This window comes from Microcaecilia unicolor, chromosome 11, assembly GCF_901765095.1.
Source record: "Microcaecilia unicolor chromosome 11, aMicUni1.1, whole genome shotgun sequence".
Classification (NCBI taxonomy): Eukaryota; Metazoa; Chordata; class Amphibia; order Gymnophiona; family Siphonopidae; genus Microcaecilia; species Microcaecilia unicolor.
In genome coordinates, this window is record NC_044041.1 from 48091917 (window position 1) to 48116384 (window position 24468).

The following is a 24468-nucleotide window of genomic DNA, read 5'->3' on the forward strand; positions in this document are numbered from 1 at the left end:
GTCTCTCAGATTTTATTCCATCTAGTTAAAATGTAATGGCTATTTGGGCTGCAATTACTAAACATATATGCTTACCTTTTGGGATTTGACTCATGCCAGTTCCCATGTTAATGCTTGCTCTTTTTGCCGAATATGTCCCAATATCTGTTCCCTGCACTTCCTGTCTCAGGACACCCAATCTCCTTCCTAGAGACTTTAACCTGTGAACTATTACTTACCCTGAAACTACAGCCCTGAATTTTGATCAAGAGGAAGAAGCAAACACTTAAAGAGAAAGGTGGAATGAGTTCTGACAGGTGGTAAAATTAGTCAGTGTGCCAGACCACAGTGACATGTCCTCACAGAACATTTAACAGCAATAACCACACTGGTGACAGAAACAAACACTATCTGCAGATAACATAAAACCGTCTGTGCTCAAAATTATCTGGGAAATCTGCTGTATCCCTGAATGCTCTGCACATGGACGGATCTTTCCCCATTTCTTAGAGGATTTTTTTTTTTTAAATCAAGATCCTCCAACTTCTTTCTGTTGGTGCAGGGAAAGGTCCGTCCTGTGTGGTTCGGAGGGAGTTACACCGCCCACATTCTCCACCGCTATTGTAGAACTAGCCTGTGCTCAATTTAACAACTGTTTATTGATATATCGCTACATGAGAACATACAAGGCTTAATGGCAAACCAGGTATGTTCTAAATTCTGGACAGAGGCTAGTTTCTTATATAGAGAATTTGGCATCTTCAACACAAGAGGATCAAAAGAATACATAAAGATTTATTATTACATGAGCATAGGTTAGTTTACTGAGGTTTATCGTCTCCATGATAGTCTCTTTCACCTCTTGACCATTAGATTATCCATAATATATTGGAGTCATAAATTGCTCCCAAGATACAAAATGACTTAGAATGTTTTTCCATTTCTAAAGGTCCCTAGGTCACTTAACACTCTGTTCTGTAGAGTTAAACAGTAAAGTAATACACATTCAGAAAGTGGTCACACTTACTAAATTCTAACCTGCTATTAAAATATATTTCTAAGGTAGAATATTTTCCACATTAGCACATGGAATTTTTGCAAGGCTCATATTTAGGTACAGAACAGGCATGAATGTGTACTTTTACTTTCAATTTTGCTCAGACTTCCTGTCTTTAAAACTTGCAGGAGCCTTCTTCCAATTGTAAAAAAATACCAAAACCAGTGCTTAACATGAACAACTGACAGGAAATCCTCTCCTCAAATCCTTCTACCCTGCCCTTGACCTAGTGAAAACATGAGCATTATAGGCCATCATTTTCTTCTATGCATTGCAACGCTTCCAACTGTGCAGTGCGAAGAAATACTTAATGAGCTCATAAAAATCCATTTTAACAAATTTGGATACAGTTGGCACCCATCTGTACCGCACACGTTAATACCCACGGTCGAGCCCTCTAAGCATTCAGCACATAATAATGTGTATGCACACCCGGTGTTAACTACATGCTTAGGCTCATGGTAGCTCTGAGCATTGGGGCCCAAGTTATTTCAGTGATTATCTTGGCCAGGGTTATTAACCAGAGCTCCAGCCAGAACCCTGCAATCATGGGTCCTGAAATCAGGCCACTAGGTGTTTCTTAGGTAATGACCACAACTGCGCCTTCCATAGCAGCATCCCCAGGATGCAGAAGACTAAACTTGGGGATTATATAAGGACCTATTACACCACCACCACGCCAGTCCCCACAAGATGCAATTGTGAACTTACAGAAATAAGTAGTTTTGTAGAAAGCTAATTTGGCATGATGTGTATTAAAAAAAAAGCTATCATGGATAAGGAGCAAATGTAATATTTTCTCAAAATTTATTTTGCTTTCAATTCAAATAGTATTGCACTTTATATCTGAGCAGCATCTAGGAGCATCAATGGGCTAAGAACCAAGAAACCAGGTTCAATTTAATCCTCCAATTACCTAAGGTACAACTTACCTTGTGAGCCCATCTGTATAGGAAAATAACTCATGCAGCTGAATGTAAGATGCCTTAAAGACGGATTTGGAAGAGAGTAATTAAATCTAAAATCCAAATAAGAACAATTACAGCTGAAATTCCTTGTGGCTGAACTGTTTTTAGGCTCAAAACCATCCCTAACAGCACTTTTGTTTTTAAGTCAGAAAGGAATTTGCAGACCTTATAATTTAATCATTTTTGCTATCACAGTCTTGCAAACATCACATAGCAAACATGATTTTCCCCTTATAAAATCACATTTAGTTTGCTGTGACCATTTATCACCAGACCATTGTTTTGCTTTTTTCTAATTATGGCATGGTACCAGGCACTGCCTATATCCCACTGGAGAATCGAGATTAATAAGGAAGGCTTTTGCTGCACTGAGTGCCTGTGGTGCATGCTGCTGCAAACAGTTATAATTAGCCTATGAAGACATTCTCTGAGACAAAGGCCAGAAAAAAAGAAAAAAGGCATTAAGTGTAAAAGAAGAATAGCCCTTGCACAGATCTAACTTCATTAATGAAATTATAACATGAACCAGTCCAGGAAGTATTAACTGCCCTTTAAATTCAGTTTAGAAGCAGGGTATTGAATCTGACAGGCATATTATGTTTTTTGTAGTTAAGGTGCTTCCTTCCAAAAAGGAATAATTAAATAATTAAACAGCAGTTTTCAAATATTTTAGATTTGCAGTCAGGTGCTCCACAATAACTAAGAATATCTGAAAATAAATAGTTGTATGATATCGGAAAGGCTTGCAAGACCTGGCTGGATCCTGACTCAACTGATTGCCACCTATCAGCCCTTTCCCTCTAGTGACGCTTTATTACATAACAGGAAATCACTTAAAAACAAAACAAAACTTTATTATAGAATTATTCTACATCAGTCTGCACAATACCATTTTTATGTGAAATCATTTTTATTGAAGAATTCAATAAACAGTCAAATACACAATATAGTGTTTCAATGTTTAACTTTTTAAAAAACAACAAATCCAACTCATAACCTGTCCCCTTCCTTTCCCTATCCCAACACCTACCATCCTAGTACACAGCATGTCCATTGTTGAGTTGAAATCAGCTTATCAACAATACACAAAAAGGAGACATACAACAAACCCCCTGAACCAAAGATGCAGAGAGCACAAGTCTGTACAGAGCTTGGACTCTTATAGCTCCCCACAGTAATCTCAAATATAATCATATCCATCCAAAAGAAACACCCAGAACCACCCAACCTGACCCTCCCCCCTCAGACCAAATAGAAACCTAGGTCCTCAGGGCTAATTTATAATGATAACTTATTTAAGATAAGACCACGTACTCGAGAGGACAAAGATTGCACATAAGGTTCCCAGATGGCCTAAAACCTCTGCTTTTGTTTCAAAGTAAGGTATGCATCCTCAGCCTCCATGATCAATAAGTTACAAAAAGCATTCCTCCAATGCCAAAACTTAGGTGGAGAGCTCATAGTTCAATGTTGCAAGATACATTTTTTACCCACCACACTAGCCTTATATAAAAATAGATATTCCTTTCGCGTAAGGGGAACACAATGCTCCACCTCTCCAAAATGGATAACAGGATAGACTTTTGGAGCAGCTGCTCCCAATATCCAATCAAATCATGCCAAAAATGTTTTAATAGGTGGGCAAAACCATAAAGTGAGAAAGTGTGGCATCAGAGTGACCACACTTGGCACACTCCATGGAAGAAACACAACCAGCATAAAAGGCTTGCTTGGGAGAGAAATATGATCTAGTAACAATCCTGAATTGACATTCCCTATATGTAGCACTGTGCATATGGCTAGGTAACAATTGTAATAGTTTAATAACCTCCTCCTCCTCCCAGATGCAAACTCCAAACTCAGTATTCCATTTCTGCACCAATTGTGCAAAATCTTTCCCAGGTACCACTAAAGTCAATGTGCTGTGTAGGTTAGAAACAGAGATCGGGGAGCCATCCAACAGAAGGAAAAAACTTTTTAACAAATGAAACAAGCTTCTAGAACAGTTAGTCCTAAGAAGTTGTGTAACATAATGGGAAGCCTTAATAGATGCAAAGGTATCCAATTGATGAGACCCCAAATCTATATAAATAATTCTCACCTCCAATTCTGAAGCTCACTGCATGGCAGGGAAACACTGAAGCCCTGTACTGTTGTAGCCTGTCAGCACCACTCACTCTCACTCATACACCCACCCTCAGCCACACCCCATCCGGACATAATTCGCAACCCCAACGTTCTAATGAAGCCCCAAGCTCCACCCACTTCCGTGAAGGGTTCGTAACTTCGTGGTGGTGAAGCCTCTCCACTGACCATGTCTCTCTGTCACGCCCTCGCGTCGAACGTGATGACATCGAGGGCAGAACAATTTCGGTGAACAAAAGGAACGCAACGGAAAGGTAGGAGTAGGGAAACACGCTCCCCTACCAATGAGTTACACACTCCCCCCTCCCTCCGATTGCAACACACCCCCTCCGCGTTACTGCCCCCTGGACCCCCCTGCCGCGACCCTCTGGACACCACCCTTTCCTCAGAAAAAACCTCCCCCAAAGCCTTCGCCTACCTCTGCTGACGGAGACTAACTTCTCTTCTCGCCTGCGGGGCGTGGCTTGATGAAGGAGTATCTGTCCAAGTCTCTGTGCGTGCGTCTGACATCAGACGCACAAACAGAAACTTCAACAGATGTTCATTCAACAAGGAACGCCCCGCAGCCAAGAACAGAAGTTTGCCTCTGTCAGCAGAGGTACGCACAGGCTTCGGGGGAGGTTTTCCGGACGAAAGGGTGGTGTCTAGAGGGTCGCGCCACGGGGGGGGGGGGGGGGGGGGGGGGGGGGGGGGGGTTTCAACTCAGTGGGAGGGGGTCTGCAACTCGGGAGGGAGGGGGGTATGGAACTCGGCAGGGGAGGGAGGATGGGTTTATTGACTTGTCCTTTAGGAAACTGTCTAACCCCTTTTTACTATATAATGTAAACACAGAGTATCATTAGGAAATAAACTTGGGGGGGGGGGGGGGAATGCATTATGTTTTGTTCTCAATTCTCTAAGACTCAACATTTTTATTACTAATGAGAAATCAAAGTACACTGGACAAAAGGATGATAAAATTCAAGATGCATAACTTTATATAAAACATACACAAAAGATGCAGACAGTAGAAATGTATTAATCCAAAGCAGCTTTTAATATAGCAACTACAGCAATAAGCAAGATTGGTTTCTATATAATATAGTGCTTGCAAAAGATACCAGACTAAGTTGGGAATTGATTTTCCAAGTATATACAGCATGGCCAGCAGCAATGTTATCTCCCACACACTGCCCTGCCAAAGTGCTTAGGGCTTGTGCAAGACCTTAAGTGTCCAAGGACCTTCCCTTCCCCTTCTTTCAGAATACTCTGGGCAAATGGGCTATGTGCTCACCCTTCCTACTAGTATCGCCTGTTTTTTTTTTTAGTTTGTGTGGATGTCAAGATCTATTGCTTTGCTTTGACGGCAGCTGCTGCCAAAGATTTATTTATTTAGATTTTGCTCACACCTTTTCAGTAGTAGCTCGAGGTGAGTTACATTCAAATACACTGGGTATTTCTCTGTCCCTGGAGGGCTCACAATCTAATTTTGTACCTGAGGCAATGGAGGGTTAAGTGACTTGCCCAAGATCACAAGGAGCAGTAGTGGAATTTGAACCGCCCACCTCCGATGTCAAGACTGGTGCTCTAACCACTAGGCTACTCCTCCACTAGGATGACTTCCTAGTCCTGCCTAATAGTTGAGCTAGCCATGAATGTATCTCACTTGTGTTCTGGAGGCAAGCAATATTTAGGTAGGGTGGTTATTCAGCCTCTACCATGCAACCTTTGGTTTGAAAGCTGACTGACAATTGTATCATTTATGATGTGGTCACTTGTACACTTGAAATTAAACTGACACCACAAACTCATTTCAGAATACATTTAAGCTGTCCATAAGGCAGCTAGCTCTCTTTAACCAGCTACTACACTGTAATCCATTATTCACATTTATGCTAAAAAAAAAATGAGTCTTACTATCGCCAGGATTTGGTGCAGAAAGGATTGTACTGTGTTTCTTCTTTACTTCTTCCACAATCTGAGAAATTTTAGTTATTGAATTTCTAAGATCCTCTACCTATAAAAATAAAGAGAGAAAGGATAAAACATTCCCTTCTTCACATTATCAGGCAATAAAACTGTCAATACAGAACAGCAAGAAATCGTGGATATGGCTGTATAATGCATTTTGCTTAAAACACAAAAAAGGGAAGAGCCATTCTGTGATCCTGGGAAAAATGCTTTATGCAATTAGTCTAGGGGTAGTAAACTTTGGGTCCAAGGAGTAGAGTTTCCCCCCCCCCCCCCCCCCCCCCGGAGCTCTAAAAGGGGAGTTGGGGCAAGGTGAAGAGGAGGGAAGAATTTAACAAGTTTTAGCAGAAATGGCCCACCCCCATTAACCTGCCTCACTGAACGCCACCTATTCAACACCAAGAGTCGGATTAAAAGCTCCTACAGGCCACAGTTTACCTGTCTCACATTTAGCCTAACAGTCTCATGCATTAAAATCATGATGCTTCTGTGAAACTTAAGCTGTTTGTTGAAAATGTAACAGATTGTTAAAGGAAGTTAATATAAAAGTGAATGGCTTCCATAGTTTTGAAATTTAATAAAATTAAAAACTTAGGGCACGAGTGGAAAAATCTAGATTGCCTGGTCACTTGGATTATTAAAAACGTTCAGAGCTCCAGGCAGGCAAACAAGAAGCTGTCATCTGTTGCCCTAGTTGGTATATAAAGGAGGCAGCAGGACACTGCTCCTTCCCCTTTATTCTTGCTTTATGAGTAAATATATGTGAGGCTGTTGAGGGAAAAAACATTGGACGAGTAAGGCCCATATTTAAAAGCAGTCAACCCGCAACAAAACACAAAAAAATCAAAGAAATAAAGCTACAAAAAAGTGTAAGTTACACTTAAATATAAATCATATTTGTCTTGGCTCCTAAAAGCTTTGAATGGTGTCTAACTTTTCTAAAGATCTTCCACCTTTTATTATAACAATAATTCAAAATGTGCAAGGTATATTTACTGCATACTAAGTTTATCATCTGCTGTTTCACCAGTTTTTTACAACTCATACTTTACTGTGGCAGATGTGCCACGGAATATTTTAAAAACTTACTGACTTTTGAGGCAGTTTGTTTAGTATATGCAATATTTAGATAGCTGATATGCAAGAAATACAGGTTTTTATTCAAAAAAGTAATTGATTTGCTAAAGCCCTGAAGCAAAAAAATAAGAGCTACTTAGAATTAATAGTACTGTCGAGATAAATCCGATGGGCAATCTCTCGCCCAGAGAACTTGCAAATTCAACTTTAAAAGTCAACAGAAGGATCTGAACAAGAATTCAGTTCGGTTCCCAACCATTAACTATAGTATCAGAAATATTAAAAAAAAAAAAAACTGAATCAAAACACTACCACAGCCATTACGTCTTTGAAGACAATCAAAAAAAATAATAAAAAATTCAGGTCACATTCCTATAGCAAAGGACAAGGCCCTATATAGCCACATATGTATTTATTTAATAAAATTATAGCCTACACATCCAGCCATCTGAGCTGATCACAAAAGGACACACAAAAAAAAACAAACCCAAAAACAAACACACACACACACACTTCAATTATACATAAAATAAGCCACTCTCTCAGCAAGGAAAGGGTTTAAAAAAAAAAACAAAGTTTTCAACTGCTTCTTAAATAAAGATAAAGAGGAAATACAACATTTCAGGAAAGACAGCATTCACAATCGAGGGCCAAAAAAACAAAAAAAACCACAAGCCCGAACTTCCTTCAAGTGAACTTGATGGAACGAATGGACAATCAACAATCCTGATCCTGAAACCTCAAAGCCCTCCAAGGACAATATGCCCTCAAGCCCTGAACTAAGGCCAATGGAGCATCATTATGAAGTGTTCAGAACACCAACAGCAAAACTCAATGTACCATATCATGGGAAACAAACACTTGGTCAATACACACACTGCTGCATGTGAAATCTTACACTGCACTATGAAGTACTTCCCTTAACGATCAATTACTCGTAATCAGCACTTCCTTCAACACTTCCACAGAACTATTTACAAGAAAAAGCTACTTTTATAGCTGAAGTTTACCAATATGACTTGAAAATGTCCATTATACACAATGTTTCTCATAAAGAAAAGTTGAATAACCCTTGTAGATCATTTAATTATCACAGTTTGAACATTTATATATTTTTAGCAACAGAGAAAAGGCAGAAGTCACATTTGCTTCTCCCCCACCCTCAAATAACATTTTTCCATAACACAAAACTGAAATACGATTAAAAACACATATACACATTGGTCATACTTGATTAAATTAATCCACAAGCACCAATCTGCTCTTTCCAGCCCAGGTTTCATCAACTCCATGCAAGCTGCAAATTCAGTGCTGTATTTAAAAGCAGTGACAAACCATCAGGAAATGTTTCCTACACAATAGTGCCTCTATTTCTCCATGGTCGTAAATTCCCCAGTAGACATGGTTCCAGAGGTGAGAAAAGCCAACACGTAAGTGCTGCGCATGTGATTGCTCAGGAATGCCAGACTGACATTACAGACTTATAATGCAAATCTGAACTAAAAGATAGAAAGAACATTTCTCTTACTTGGAAGATTTTGAAAAGTATTACTACTATGATATAAGTATATCATACATAAGCAGCACTACATACCATGACAGGGCACCTATGTGAAACATTCACAAAAGCACTATTTTTTGAAGGCAACATAGCTACTAATGTGACTTTATAAAGTAGGTATTCAGAATTAACCCTAACGCACAAATTCTCACCTGCCCAAATACATGTAAGATAATATAATTTAACACAAGATACATCACCGCTCTACCTCAGATCTGCCCAAACTGTGCCCTATCAACCTAATTCAAAATACGAGTAGAAAGTCTAGTGCACAAGGTGCAAGCAATACTAATAAAATGGAAATACCTATGTGAACTAATTGCTGAAAACAGCTTAAAAAGAATAAAAGGGAAATGGGACGCCATACACCGCCTTTCTGAGGTTTTTGCAACTACATTCAAAGCGGTTTACACATATTCATGTACTTATTTTGTACCAGGGGCAACGGAGGGTTAAGTGACTTACTACTACTACTACTTAACATTTCTAGAGTGCTGCTAGGGTTACGCAGCGCTGTACAAAATAAACAAAAAGGACGGTCCCTGCTCAAAGGAGCTTACAATCTAAAGAACGAATGTCAAGTTGGGGCAGTCTAGATTTCTTGGGTAGAGGTGTAGAGGTTAGGTGCCGAAGGCGACCTTGGTGGGCTTTAAGCAGAGATTTGAAGATGGGCAGGGAGGGGGGCCTGGCGTATGGGCTCGGGGAGTTTGTTCCATGCATGGGGTGAGGCGAGGCAGAAAGGGCGGAGCCTGGAGTTGGCGGTGGTGGAGAAGGGTACTGAAAGGAGGGATTTGTCTTGAGAGCGGAGGTTACGGGTAGAAACATAAGGGGAGATGAGGGTTGAGAGGTAAGGAGGGGCTGCAGATCGAGTACATTTGTAGGTTAGTAGCAGAAGCTTGAACTGAATGCGGTAACTGATCGGAAGCCAATGAAGTGACTTGAGAAGAAGGGTGATATGAGTATCGGTTCAGGCGGAAGATAAGACGTGCAGCAGAGTTCTGAACGGACTGAAGGGGGGATAGGTGGCTAAGTGGGAGACCAGTGAGGAGTAGGTTGCAGTAGTCAAGGCGAGAGGTAATGAGAGAGTGGATAACAGTTCGGGTGGTGTGCTCAGAGAGGAAAGGGCGGATTTTGCTAATGTTATAGAGGAAGATGCGACAGGTCTTGGCTATCTGCTGGATATGCGCAGAGAAGGAGAGGGAGGAGTCGAAGATGACACCGAGGTTGCGGGCAGAAGAGACGGGGACGATGAGGGTGTTATCAACCGAAATAGAGAATGGAGGTAGAGGAGAAGTGGGTTTGGGTGGGAAGACAAGAAGTTCGGTCTTGGCCATGTTCAGTTTCAGGTGGCGGTTGGACATCCAAGCAGCAAAGTCGGATAAGCAGGCCGATACTTTGGCCTGGGTGTCTGCAGTGATGTTAGGTGTGGAGAGATAAAGCTGGGTGTCGTCAGCATACAGATGACACTGGAAGCCATGAGACGAGATCAGGGAGCCCAGGGAAGAGGTGTAGATAGAGAAAAGAAGGGGTCCAAGGACAGAACCCTGAGGGACTCCAACAGAGAGCGGGATAGGGGTGGAGGAAGAACCATGAGACTGTACTCTGAAGGTACGATGGGAGAGATAAGAGGAGAACCAGGAGAGGACAGAGCCCTGGAACCCAAAAGAGGACAGAGTGTCAAGAAGTAAGTTGTGATTGACAGTGTCAAAAGTGGCGGATAGGTCGAGGAGAATGAGGATGGAGTAATGACCTTTGGATTTAGCAAGGAACAGGTCATTACAGACTTTGGATAGTGCCGTTTCTGTCGAGTGAAGTGGGCGAAAGCCAGATTGAAGCGGATCGAGGATGGTATGAGAGGCGAGAAAATCAATGCAACAGCTGTGAACGGCACGTTCAAGTATTTTGGAGAGGAAGGGTAGGAGGGAGATGGGGCGGTAGTTGGAGGGACAGGTAGGGTCAAGTGAAGGTTTTTTGAGGAGAGGTGTGACAACAGCATGTTTGAAGGTGTCAGGGACAGATGCGGTGGAGAGAGGTTGAGGATATGACAGATTGGGGGGGGGGTGATAGTAGGAGAGATGGTGATAAGTAAGTTGGTGGGAATGGGGTCTGAGGAACAGGTGGTGCATTTCGAGGAGGAGAGAAGATGGGCGGTTTCCTCTTCGGTGATATCAGGAAAAGAGGAGGAGGAGGCCTGGGTTGATTGGATGAGGGAGTGGGTGATAGGATGAAGAAGAGGAGAAGGTTTAGTGGTGAATTTGAGGTTGATCTTCTGGACCTTGTCGCGGAAGTAGTCAGCCAGTGATTGAGGAGAGAGTGGGGGTGGGGGGGGGGGGTGGGAGCGGAAGGCACTTTGAGGAGGGAGTTGAGGGTGGCGAAGAGACGAGGGTTAGAGCTGAGGGAATTAGTCAAATGAGTGTAGTAATCCTGTTTGGCGAGGAATAGGGAGGACTGGAAGGAGGATAGCATGAATTTGTAGTGAATGAAGTCAGCATGGGTGCGAGATTTCCTCCATAGGCGTTCAGCCGATCGGGAGCAGGAGCGAAGGTAACGGGTGCAGGGGTTAAGCCAGGGCTGGGGATTAGTGCGCCTTGTGGGACGGGAAACAGACGGTGCAAGGGTGTCTAGGGCGGAGGAGAGAGTGGCATTGTAATTAGAAACAGCCTTGTCGACAGACTCGGAGGACGTGATGGACGGGAGGAGATCAGAGATAGTAGCGGATAAGGTGGGGGGGTCAACAGCCTGGAGATTTCTGGAGGTAGTGGTTAGTGTTGGGCGGGACTGAGGGGGAGGGTGATGAAGTGTGAATGTGATCAGGTGATGGTCAGAAATGGGAAGAGCAGAGACGCAGAGATTAGAGGGCGAGCAGGTAGAAGAGAGGACGAGATCATGACAGTGACCAGATTTGTAAGTAAGGGTGGTGGAGCTCAGTTGGAGGTTGAAGGAGGAGGTTAGGGTGAGGAATTGAGAAGCGTATGAGTCGGATGGGTTATCAGTGTGTATGTTGAAGTCACCAAGAATGAGGGATGGGGATGAGGGCTCAAGAAAAACGGAGAGCCAGTCAGTGAGGAAGGAAGGGAGGGACTTATCAGGGGGGCGGTAGAGGACTGCAACTCGGAGTGGCAGCGGGTAGAATAGACGGATGGAATGGACTTCGAAGGATGAGAAGCAGTGAGACCGTGGGAGGAGGAGGGGTTGAAAACTGCAGGAGGGCGAAAGTAGTAGGCCAACGCCGCCACCGCGGCTAACTGTGCGGGGCGAATGGGAGAAAAGGTAGCCTCCGTAGCAAAGGGCTGCGACTGAGGCAGTGTCGTCGGGGGTGAGCCAGGTTTTGGTTAGGGCGAGCAGATGAAGGGAATGGGAGATGAAGAGATCATGGGTGAAGGTAAGTTTGTTGCAGATTGAGTGGGCATTCCACAGGGCACATGAGAAGGGGAGGGAGGAAGGGGGAGGAGGGGAATGGAGATGCCTTGTAGCGCTATAGAAATGCTAAATAGTAGTAGTAGTAGATGAGACTGGAGATATCGCGGGAACGTTTGCATAGATGAGACGAGGACATGTGTGGAGGACCTGGGTTGGGATTGATGTCTCCCGCGGATAGCAGGAGAAGGAGCAAGAGAGAGCGGAGAAGGGTGGGGGAGGTAGGGCGCCGAAGGCGGGATGCGCTGAGGAGGTATGGGGAAGGGTTCATGGCAGGAAGGAGGTGTTGGAGGTTAAGAGCTAGGAAGGCGGAGGAGGACAGAAGGGATGGTGAGGTGGTGGGGGATAGGGGTAGGTAGGGTATTGGAGTAGTGAGCAGGACGGGGGGGATGGGTAGTGAGTTCGTGTGGTAGACAGCGGAGAGAGGGGGAAGAGATTGGGGAGGGATAGGGCGAGGAAAAGAATGTGAATGGGGGCCATAGGTAGTGAGGGGTAGGGAGTGAGTGAGCAGGCAAGTTGGACGAGCTGGAACAAGCTGGATCAGAACAAGCCCAGAGTCACAGGGAGCTGCAGTGGGAATCGCACTCAGCTCCCCAGGATCAAAGTCCACTGCACTAACCATTAGGCTACTCCTCCACTCCAAAACACTAACTACATTGTAAATATTATCTGACATTTGCAAGCTCAATTATAATCTCGGCTTAAAATATTGCTATAAACTGTATTCACTTAAATCATCATATTGCACAATTCGGAAGTTATTTTTACTTTTTGGAAAAAGTCAAACTTTGTAATTCTTTGCTGATCCTCACTTTTTGAAACAATGGAGCTTGTAATTTATCCTTAAAATCGAGCGTGGTACCGGAAGATTGGAGGGTGGCCAATGTAATGTGAATTTTTTAAAAAAAGGTTCCAGAGAAGATCCAGGAAATTATAGACCGGTGAGTTTGACGTTGGTGCCGGGCAAAATGGTAGAGACTATTAAGAACAAAATTACAGAGCATATTCAAAAACATGCATTAATGAGACAAAGCCAACATGGATTTAGTGAAGGGAAATCTTGCCTCACCAATCTATTACATTTTTTTGAAGGGGTGAACAAACATGTGGATAAATGTGAGCCGGTTGATATCATGCATATGGATTTTCAGAAGGCGCTTGACAAAATACCTCATGAAAAACTCCAGAGGAAATTGGAGAGTTATGGGATAGGAGGTAGTGTTCTATTGTGGATTAAAAACTGGTTAAAAGATAGAAAACAGAGAGTAGGGTTAAATGGTCAGTATTCTCAATGGAGAAGGGTAGCTAGTGGGGTTCCCCAAGAATCTGTGCTGGGACCGCTGCTTTTTAACATATTTATAAATGACCTAGAGATGGGAGTAACTAGTGAGGTAATTAAATTTGATGATGACACAAAGTTATTCAAAGTCGTTAAATCGCGGGAGGATTGTGAAAAATTACAAGAGGACCTTACGAGACTGGGATTCTAAATGGCTGATGACGTTTAATGTGAGCAAGTGCAAAGTGATGCATGTGGGAAACAGGAACCCGAATTATAGCTACGTCATGCAAGGTTCCACGTTAGGAGTCAGACCAAGAAAGGGATCTAGGTGTCATCGCCGATGATACGTTGAAACCTTCTGTTCAGTGTGCTGCTGCAGCTAAGAAAGCAAATAGAATGTTAGGTATCAGGAAAGGAATGGAAAAGAAAAATGAAGACGTTATAATGCCTTTGTATCGCTCCATACCGTACCTCGAATACTGTGTTCAATTCTGGTCGCCATACCTCAAAAAAGATATAGTGGAATTAGAAAAGGTACAGAGAAGGGCGACGAAAATGATGGGGAAGGGACAACTTCCTTATGAGGAAAGGCTAAAGCTGCTAGGGCTCTTCAGCTTGGAGAAAAGGCAGCTGAGGGGAGATATGATAGAGGTCTATAAAATAATGAGTGGAGTTGAACGGGTAGATGTGAAGCGTCTGTTTACGCTTTCCAAAAATACTAGGACTAGGGGGCATGCGATGAAGCTACAATGTAGTAAATTTAAAACGAATCAGAGAAAATTTTTCTTCATTCAGCGTGTAATTAAACTCGAATGCAGTTAGCTTAGCGGAGTTTTAAAAAAGGTTTGGACGGCTTCCTTAGATCATTATTAAATGGACTTGGGGAAAATCCACTATCTCTGGGATAAGCAGTATAGAATGTTTTGTACTTTTTTGGGATATTGCCAGGTATCTGTGACCTGGATTGGCCACTGGTAGAAACAGGAGGATGGCCTTGATGGACCTTTGGTCTTTCCCAGTATGACAATACTTATGTACTTATGTCCCCAGGATTCTATATAGCGCAACCAAAATTGTGCACGCAAATTCGGTTCAATTCTGGATTTGTGCATGTAACAATTATTTAACAAGCCAATCAGTGCTGAAAATGGCCACTTAAGCAATTATTGATACTAATTGGCATTAATTAAAATTTAAAGAATTGGTACGAGTAAATTCTAATGAGTGCTGCCAAAAGGGGGCGTGGAATGGAGGGACTGTGGGCATTCTGAAAATCTGCACACACTTATCTGCTCTGCGCCTAAATTGGGTGCCAGTATTTACTTGGCGTAAACACATGTAGAGTTAGGTGCAGACATGGCCACTAGGCATATTCTATAAACTGTGCCTAAATCTAGGTGCAGTTTACAGAATACACCTAGGCGGAAATATTTTTGGTACCATATATACAACCTAGTCCTGTATGTGCACCAACTCTCGCAGATTACAGCGGTGGTTATGCAAGCAATTGAGCCCCGTTTAGGGAAGCTAGCTGAACAACTTACCACCATGGGCGCTCTGCTGACAGATACAACTCGGAGACTAGAAGCAGAAAATCAGGTGTCCAAACTTGAAGACTCAGCGGGAGCCTCGGAGAAAGTGGTCATGCTCTTGGAAAAGCAGGTGCGAGAGCAAGCGGTGCATATCGAGGATCTAGAGAACAGATCTTGCCATGGAAACCTGCAATTTGTAGGCATTCCTGAATCGTTATCGGACCAGAACTTGGGATCCCTACTTCAACGGTGACTATCAGTGGAATTTGCTCTAACGGATAGCATTGGACCTGTGGGGAGCTTTAAGGGGGCTCGGGCCCTGATGTTTGTATTTTCAGAGCACTTCTCTGAATAATGACACAAGGGACCTGTAAGATTTATCTTCTCCCCCCAACTATTCTCCCCCGTAATTATTCTGTTTGCTGTTTTCAGCCTTGGCTTGCAGGCTGCAATTGTGAAGTAACTTAAAATATCTATAGCTCCCACACTTCCCTTATCAGACTGGGTCCAAACATGTTTACGCATCAAAGTGTAACAACTTGGGTAGTCATGGGATGGGAAATTGGGAGGTGGGCATGCAGCTGGTGCTAGGGAGAAAGTTTAAGACCTGGGAGAGAAGAACAAACAGGATGTGAAAGGAAGCTGTGCATTCATATTTTTTTTCTGATGAGGCCTATGTAAGGGTCATGACCCAAAGCATGATGTATTACAAGCGGTTACTGATTCTATTATATGTTTTCTGAGAGTTAACAGACAAAAAAGGGTATATTCCTTAGTCACAGAAGCCAGATGGTGGGTGAAGATAATATGACCATCAGGCATATTTTCAAAGCACTTTGGGAGGCTAAGTTCCATAGGTTTCTATGGAACTTTGGGAGGCTAAGTGCTTTGAAAATGAGCCTCCTTGTGACCCAGGAGGCGTAACTGCTATTTTAGGGATTTGGATATGAACTGGTAATTGATAGAAGTCAGATGTATTAGAACAGGAAAGTAGATGATCGATTAGTGGGATGTGTTAAGATGGTAATTAGTTTCTGGATTATTGTTTAACTTGTGCTAAATTAATTGTATAAAAGTGAGGGAAATCTATGCAAGGGTGGGACTACTTTGTTCCCAGGGCAGTGAACTGGCATGGAGACAAAGTGGTCTCTCTAATTATTTCTTTTCTGTATTTTAGACTTGTAATAACCTATGCTTGAGATACTATTTACTTGCTTCCAGAATAAACTTTTATTTTCTTTCACTTCTGAGTATGTAAGTATTATTTTGTTTTATTACTGTAGGAAAATAAACTCCAAGAATGTGGGTATTTCAACAATAATCAGTTGGTGTAGTTATTTAATATGCGATAATCATAAGCAGACCCCAACAGACTGCTCTATCTGGAGCATGCACATCAAATCAGCCGCCAACAAGATGGCCGAAAGAGGCCTCTCTAATGGTTACAGTGAAAGTCCATAATTACCTCCATAAGATGGAAATTTTACAAGGTTTCAGAAAGAAAAGGAACAATCTTAAATATGATGGTGAATCAGTATTAATATTCCCCGATTATTCAGCATCCTTGCAAGAGAAACGCCTTAAGTTCACTCCTGTTTGTGCCATGTGCCATAAAAAGGGCCTGCATTTTATGCTTCTATATCCAGCCCTCCTCAGACTGCTGGCACCAATTTGATTCACCAGAGGTAGCACAGCAATACGCTGCCTCTTTATCCCCAAGGTGACTTACTGAAGTACCCTTATTGGTTATCAGTTTCTGTAAAAATGTGATGTTAATGTCCCCGGCACCTGCAGTGATTCAATTATTGCCGCCTGAGGTGGCCCTGCAGGCTTCTATTGGCCGGGTCCTGCCAGACAGGAAATGATGAAAGCGAGGGCAGGACCCAGTCGATGGAAGCCTGCAGGGCCAGCGCAGGTAGCAATAATTGAATCACTGAAGGCGCCGGTGACACCAGTAACATACACCAGATTTAGGCAATGCATTCCACAAATGAGTGCTGATATAGGAAAAGGTGGAAGCGTATGTGGTTTTATACATGAGACCAGAACACGCAGGGTAATGGAGGTTTAAGTATGAACGAGAAGATCTAAACGAATTCCTTGGTGGCAAGTTGACTAGGGCATCCATGTATGCTGGAGCTGCTCCGGAGGATCTTATGGATTAGGGTGCAAATTTTTAAAAAGTTATTCGCTCCTCTACAGGAAGCCAGTGTAATTTCTCATGAAGTGGTCTGGAACTTTTGAACTTTGATGCACCAAAGATTAGTCGAGCTGCTGCGTTTTGGGCAGTTTGTAGTTTTTTTTGAGAAGTAGGTCTCTGCCCTGCATATACCATTACAGTAATCGATTCGGCTTAAGACTAGTGATTGGACTAAATTACAAACTACTCCTCTTGGGAAATAAGGCTTCAATCGTTTTAGTTTCCAGAGAGAGAAGAATACTTTCTTGGTGGTTGAGTTGGTATGATCCAACAGTGTTGTTTCGGTCAATAATGACTCCCAGTATTCGTAGACTCTCAGAGATGGGCAGGGCCAGGTGTGTTTAAGGTAGCAGGTCTGAATCTGTTAAAGGGAGAGGAAAGGATAAGGCAATGAGTCTTCTCTGTATAAGTTTTAATTTAAATGAGTTAGCCCAAGTGAGCATGGTGTTTATTCCAAGGCTGATTTCATTAGTTATTTCGGTGAAATCTGTCCGAAAAGGGATGTAGATAGTGACGTCTTCTGCATAGATAAATGGGTGAAGACCAAGCTTTGAAAGGGCTGAGGCCAGGGGAATCAGCATTACGTTGAAGAGAGTAGGGGAAAGGGGCGAGCCTTGACGCACACCACAGACCGGTTGCCATGGAGGGGATAAACTTGAGTTGGACTTTACTTGGTAGGATCTGGTGGTTAAGAAACCTTTCAGCCATGATAGCACATTTCCACCGGCTCCGAAGTAATCAAGGAGTCTTAACAGGAAGGTGTGGTCCACCATGTCAAAAGCACTTGATAGATCAAATTGTAGAAGAATGCTTTTCCCTAATGCTATTTCTTGCTTGAAGTTTGACAGAAGTGTGACGAGCACAGTTTCAGTGCTATGAAGGGTACGGAATCCCGACTGCAATTCATGTAAAATGGAGAACCTATCCAGATACTCACTGAGTTGTTTATTCACCATGCTCTCCATTAATTTTACAAATAGTGGGATTGATGCAATTGGGCGATAGTTAGATCAGTACTATCTTTTTTGGCATCTTTTGGAATTGGGGTGAGTAATATGTTTCCATGGGTTTCAGGGAAGAATCTGTTTCCTAGCATGAAGTTTAAATGCTGTGTTAGATCAGTTACGAAGTAGGGGCGGTTTTAATTAAGTAGTTAGGACATATGTCCAAGCTGCAAAACTTACTGGAAAATCTGCGGATCTCTTGCGTAACAATCAACGGTAAGTGCGGAAAAGTGCAAAAATGTTCTGTCTGCTGGGTGCCCATCTAAATCCGGTTCTAGGTCATTTAAGAAGTGATCAAATCTAGAACTGCACTGAGGTAGTGAACGCTGCAGCTTAAAAGTATTTTACCTTTAAAGAATACAGCAAGCTGATCAGCAGATGGGATGACAAGAGTAGTGGAGGTGAGTGCTGTAGTATCTAACAATTTGTTGACATAGAAGTATAGTTTTTTTAAGTCTTTGTAATCTGGTCTTACTTTGGTTTTATAATTTTTTAGATTTCCTAATTGCATATTTGTATGCTCGTTGAGATTTTTTCCAAGCAGTAAGGTTGAGATCATCCTTCTGTTTTCTCCAGGCTCTTTCACGCCTCCTAGTAATGGCTTTGAGTTCTTTTAGGTCCTCATTAAACCACGGCGGAACTATTTGCCGCCTTGATGTGCATGTTTGAACTGGAGCTACTGCGTCCAACACACTTCTGCATTTTTCATCCCAATGTGAGAAGAAGTCTATTGAATCTACTTGCCCAGACCAATCCTTATCATAGATTAATGTCCAAAAATTCTTTGGGTCTATCTTACCCCTTTGTTTGGTATGTCAGTTGAGCTCGGGTCCGCGCTGCGCCTTTTACCAGCCATGAAAGGGAGCAGTTCAACTTAAAGTGATCGGACCAAGGGACCTCTGTCCAACTAATGTAAGTTAATTGCAAACTGAGGGCATCAGCCGACTTATGCGAGAGCAGGTCTAGCGTGTGTCCTTTTATGTGGGTAGCTTGCTGATTCCAACATGTAAAGTCCCAGGAGTGGAGGAAGTCTAAACAATCACGAGTGCTGTTTGATGAATAATTTTCTAGGTGCAGATTTATGTCCCATAAAAAGAGCACATTAGGACTGGACATGCATGTACTAGAAATGAAATCCATAAAGGTTTGCTGAACTTCATTCCAATTGCCAGGTGGTATATAGCAGAAGGCAATTAAGGTGACCATATAAGTTTCTGTCAAAGATTCTGAAAGAAGCAATTTCTAGATTTGGTGTATTGGAGTCAGCGATTATTTCTACAATAAAATTGGTACGACAGATTAGAGCAATTCCTCCACCTCGTTTTCCTTTCCGTGGCCAGTGGGAAATTTTATAACCTGGGGGACATATCTAGCAAGATTGGATCTGTTTGATCATGAATCCAAGTTTCTGTAAGGAAGAGGAGAAGGTCAAGGTTATCTGATGTGACCCAGTCTGCGATAAGTGTGGTTTTATTAACAACTGATCTGGTGTTAGCGTAGCCCACCAGGATATTTTGATAAAAATCACCAAGGTCATGAGATATCTGCTAATTCTATTTGGCTGCTATACATATACAGCTCCCATACCAGTGGGTTTTAAACACTTTATGGAATCAAATCCATATTAATGAATAGGCTGGAGGCACATGGCCCTAACATACAAACTTGAAGGTCTTTACTCCTTACACAAATGCGATTGGACAGGCAAGGCTTTTCTTCTCTGGACAGCAGACCCAGCAAGCAGTTTCAAGAGACTTGGGAACCATTCTGGCACACCCCTTCCCCAAGGGCTTGCAGTCACTTATTAAATTGTTGAATTATGCTCATTCTAAACATTAGGGGTAAACGGATTGCTCATTTAACGGTTAAGAGAAGGGTGGGGTTTGTATTGCTGATGGCAATTTTGTGGTTATAACAAAATACTTACACTGTAATGGTCTTTGCTACATTACTCTTAATAAACAGATTTTCACATAAATGCTATGGAAGCTGCATATGTATATAGAAGCAGGTATATCGTCAGTCCTGAGTCAGACTATCCACAGACCTCCAGACTAGTTTCAAGGTGGTTGGAGTCCTGTATCCCAACAAACAGCACCTACTGGCTAGAGTAGTAAAGACTGAAGAGACAAAAAGTGATGCAAGTCATCCTCCCTGGGAATTAGATTGTGGGTCATTAAACTGTGCAGTATGGCAAAGTCCACTCTGCAACCACCCAATCTTTATCTACTGTAAATAAAAACCTTTTATTTCTATTGTTTTTCCTTTTCAATTTACTGACTACAGTGCTATAATTCAAAGTGACATTCTAATATAAATGGTACATAAGATAACATTAAAACATGCAAAGAAAACTCTAGCAACACTGCATTTTAATTTTATTCTATTCAATTTATGAATAGCCTTACCAAATTACTCAAGCTAAGAGACAGCAAATATCAACATAACAAGAACATAAGTCATATTAGGTCAGACTAAATGTCCATCAAGTTCGTCATCCTGTCTCTGACATTGGCCAATCCAAGTCACAAGTACCTGGAAGAATCTCAAAAAGTAGTTGCATTCCCTGTCGTACCCGGAGATAACAGTGGCTCTGACAAGCCTACATGGCTAATAACGGTTTATGGACTGCTCCCCCAAGAATGCATTTAAACCTTTTTCAAACCCATTTATGCTAACTTCCTTGACAACACCGTCCGGCCAACAAATTCCACAGCTTAATTGTACATTGTTTAACTTTTGATGTATGTTTCACTCGGACAACAAACAAGTAAAAAAAAAATGTTCATGCTATTACTAACATAAAATCAAACTTAACAGGTGGCAGCAAAGGTATTTCACCTGCTGATCTCAAAAAGTTAACAGGGCATATCAATCAAGTCTTTTCACCCAATGTCTTGTCTGTTTTGTGGCACAGTGTTCCTAGAATACCTTACCTAAGGGGCCCCTTTCATTAAGCAGCGATAAGCCCACCTCGGGCTTACCACATACACCAAACTGGAAGTACCGACGGGCTACCGCAGCAGTCCGGTGGTAGTTCCCACCCCCCGAGAACTCCATTTCCAGCGCTACAAAAATATTTTCTATTAAAGAGATCAATTTAGGAGTATGACTCTCGAGGGGGCGTGTCAAGATGGCGGCCTGAGCGTTTGTGTGGATTGAGCACGGCAGATTTGTTGGTAGCCTTTTTCTTTCTTACCTTTTGTCGAAGCGATGCCCCATACTAAGAGGAAGGGGATAGTGAAAGGCCTGACGCCAATGGCCCGAACTTCCTCCCCGTTCCAACAAACGCTGGATCGATTCACCACGCCTGTTCCCGTGCCAAGGGTGAGCGAAACCGATTTAGGGGCCATTGGAGGAGCTATGGCCCCTTCGGACTGGGAAACATCACTTTCGCCCCCAGATAATCGACCTCCGTGCCCTGCGATATCAGGGCGGAGAGAGGAGGCAGTGGCTGTAACGGAAGGCGTTCAAGCCCAAACCTCGGATGGCGCTGACTCCGTCCTGAACGCGGAAGAAACAATCTTGGAGGAAGAATCCCCCGCGGAGATAACTCTACAGGCGATATGGAAGACATTACAGGGCTTAAATCAGACGGTTTCAAAAACAGCCCGGGAAACCTCGCAACTAGTGAGTAAAATTGATTCTCTGACTAACACTTTTGAAAAATCTAAGCAGGAGACAACTTTACAAACTGAGCAACTTCAGCAGGAAGTAAAAACTTTAAAATCCCTGACTGACTCTTTGACTGCAGATAAAATACTGGTACATAGGAAAATAGAACAATTTGAGAATTTCAATAGAAGATTGAACTTAAGAATATTAAATTTTCCTTGGATTAAAGAATTGAGTCCTGTTGAAGTCTTCAAGAAGTACTTACAAGAAATCTTGCTATACCCAGATTTAGCTATTCCTCCTTTAAATAAAATTTATTATTTATCAATTCCACTGCAAGCTGATCTGTGGGATAGCGAAAAAAAAAGTAATTTGAGAAATCTGCCTTTGGACTCTCATGACCAGTTGGATGTATCATTAATCCTAGAAACATCTTTTTCTGAAATAGATCAACGAAGAACTTTATTGATAACATTTGTTTTTGAACAGGACTTGAATTCAGTCATGAAGTTATACTTTAAAAATGCTATGAAAACTTTTTGTGGTCAGAGAGTATGGGTATATCCTGATGTTTGTAAAACAACCCAAGATAGGAGAAAAAATTTTTTGTTGTTTAGAGAGGAGACCCGAACGCTGGGAGCAACATATTTACTTGCATATCCTTGCAAATGTCTGATTAAATATATGGGTGTTAAGTATACCTTTTTTGAGCCAGAACATCTTAAAGCATTCCTAGAAATGAAAAAACTGTCCATTAAACCTATAGAGTAAGTGATATCACCTGATTATAAAAGATATAAAGGGAATATATAGGCCAGGCCATATATGCAAAGCTTTTTGTTTTCCTCTTTAGAGATCTCCTATTATCTAAAACACTCCCCCCGTTTACTGCTTAGTTGTGGTCTAATTAATTGTATAACTTGTTTTTTCCTAGGGCTAATGTGTGAGCCCGTAAGTTTTGACATTTATAGTTAATTTTGTTCTTATCTTTTTTATTCAAGTTATGCAATGTATTTCAATTGCATGTTAAGCGTGTAAAATTAAATTGATGAATAAATAAATAAAAAAAATAAAAAAAAATAAAAAAATATTTTCTATTTTTGTAGCGCTGGTGTTTACCCAGTGCAAATTGGTTACCACCAGGTTAGCACAGGAGCCCTTACTGCCACCTCAATAGGTGGCAGTAAATGGTTCACTTACTGCACAGCCATTGCTTAAAAAAAATAAATAAAAAGGCAACCCTTTACCCACTGAGATAAAAGAGGGCCTTAGCGCTGACCCTAGCACAGGCTTCCCCCCTCTTAGCACAACTTAGTAAAAGGGCCCCCAAGTTAGTGAATTTGTTCAATCTCTTGGCAGTGTTCAAATCCAGTTTAAAGATCCACCTCAGACTGCTTTTGAACCCCCCCCTCATCACACACACAAACTACAGAATTTCCAGTCCCATCTCAAGGATACTTTACTAAAAATTATTCATCCTCTCTGTGCTTGACTGAATTGCAAGCTCCATGAAGCGGAGACCATCCGAACAGCGCTAAAGAAGTGGTACTGCTTTTAATCCATTACCTTTCACCATTTTTATTCTGAAGTGGTTCAGAATATACCCTGTAATGTGACCTTTACTTAAGTTATCTTATAGAGAGACTCTGCCTAAAATTGTGAACTAGGATACCTTGCACCCTTGCAGCAGTATCTAATTATTCAGATAACAAGAAACATTTATGTTGATTAACTGTTTCTTACCTGATGGAAAAATTCATCCATAAAATGATCCTTTTCAACAACAACGGTAGTCTCACCATCTTCTTCATTTCCTTTACACTGTAAAATACAATATTCAATCAATACACTAAGCACTGAACACCTTAAAGAGGGCAATAGGGCTCACAGAAAGTATGTGCAAATGCACACAACTCTGGGAGAGAAGTGTTAGGGATCAATAAATAATAGCAAGGGACATCATTTTAAGCATTTAAAATATTTTAACTTGGGTACCTGAGTCCAGGTCAATAATCCATTAACCCTTTGAGTTTTGCAGCAGAAAGCTACAAAGATCCTGAAAAAAGAAAATACACACATTTTCCTTGCATGCACATATGCCTATTTCTCTGTACCATGATTCTTTCTGGAGATTATATTTGCTTAGGTCTCCCTTTGGCATCCCATCTCAATCTGTCACTTATGTATCCTTGAAGGGGAAGGGAATGGGGTTTTATATACAACCTTTCTGTGGTTACAATCAATGCAGTTTACATATTATATACAGCTAATAATCACTAGGCTATTCCTCCAATTCTGGATACAATTCAAATGTGTTCCACCTTTTATGTGCTCTCTCACAGGCATACTTCTACCTGCCACAAAAAGGTACACACATTCAATCTGTGCTCCACATTTAAGATTCCTAGTAGGGAGAAAGGTCTGGAGCCAGTACATGAACAGATGCCTTTTTGCCTAGCATTTGGTCAGACCCTTCTTCTGTTTTCCTTAATAGACACTGAACACATGCCAGATGATACAAGTAATCTAGTTAATTTGCATACCTATTTTTACCAGAAAGCAAAATAGCTGCGTAAATCAGGCTAAAGAAATAGCTAGAAACATAGAAAATGACAGCAGATAAAGACCATATGGCCCATCCAGTCTGCCCATCCATATCAACTAATAACTTCTATCATCCC

General features: G+C 41.9%; 1 protein-coding gene across 2 annotated transcripts in view; it reads right to left on the bottom strand.

Moving 5' to 3' along the window:
* The window catches only part of STX2 (syntaxin 2), a 111914-nt gene that overhangs the window by 67081 nt on the left and 20365 nt on the right, over nt 1-24468 (bottom strand). For both annotated transcript variants that reach the window (XM_030218192.1, XM_030218191.1), the window contains exons 2-3: nt 23531-23608; nt 6046-6145 (exon numbers count right to left, since the gene is read on the bottom strand). In XM_030218192.1, the coding sequence (XP_030074052.1) occupies nt 6046-6145; nt 23531-23608 (178 nt within the window). The remainder of the gene's footprint in view (nt 1-6045; nt 6146-23530; nt 23609-24468) is intronic.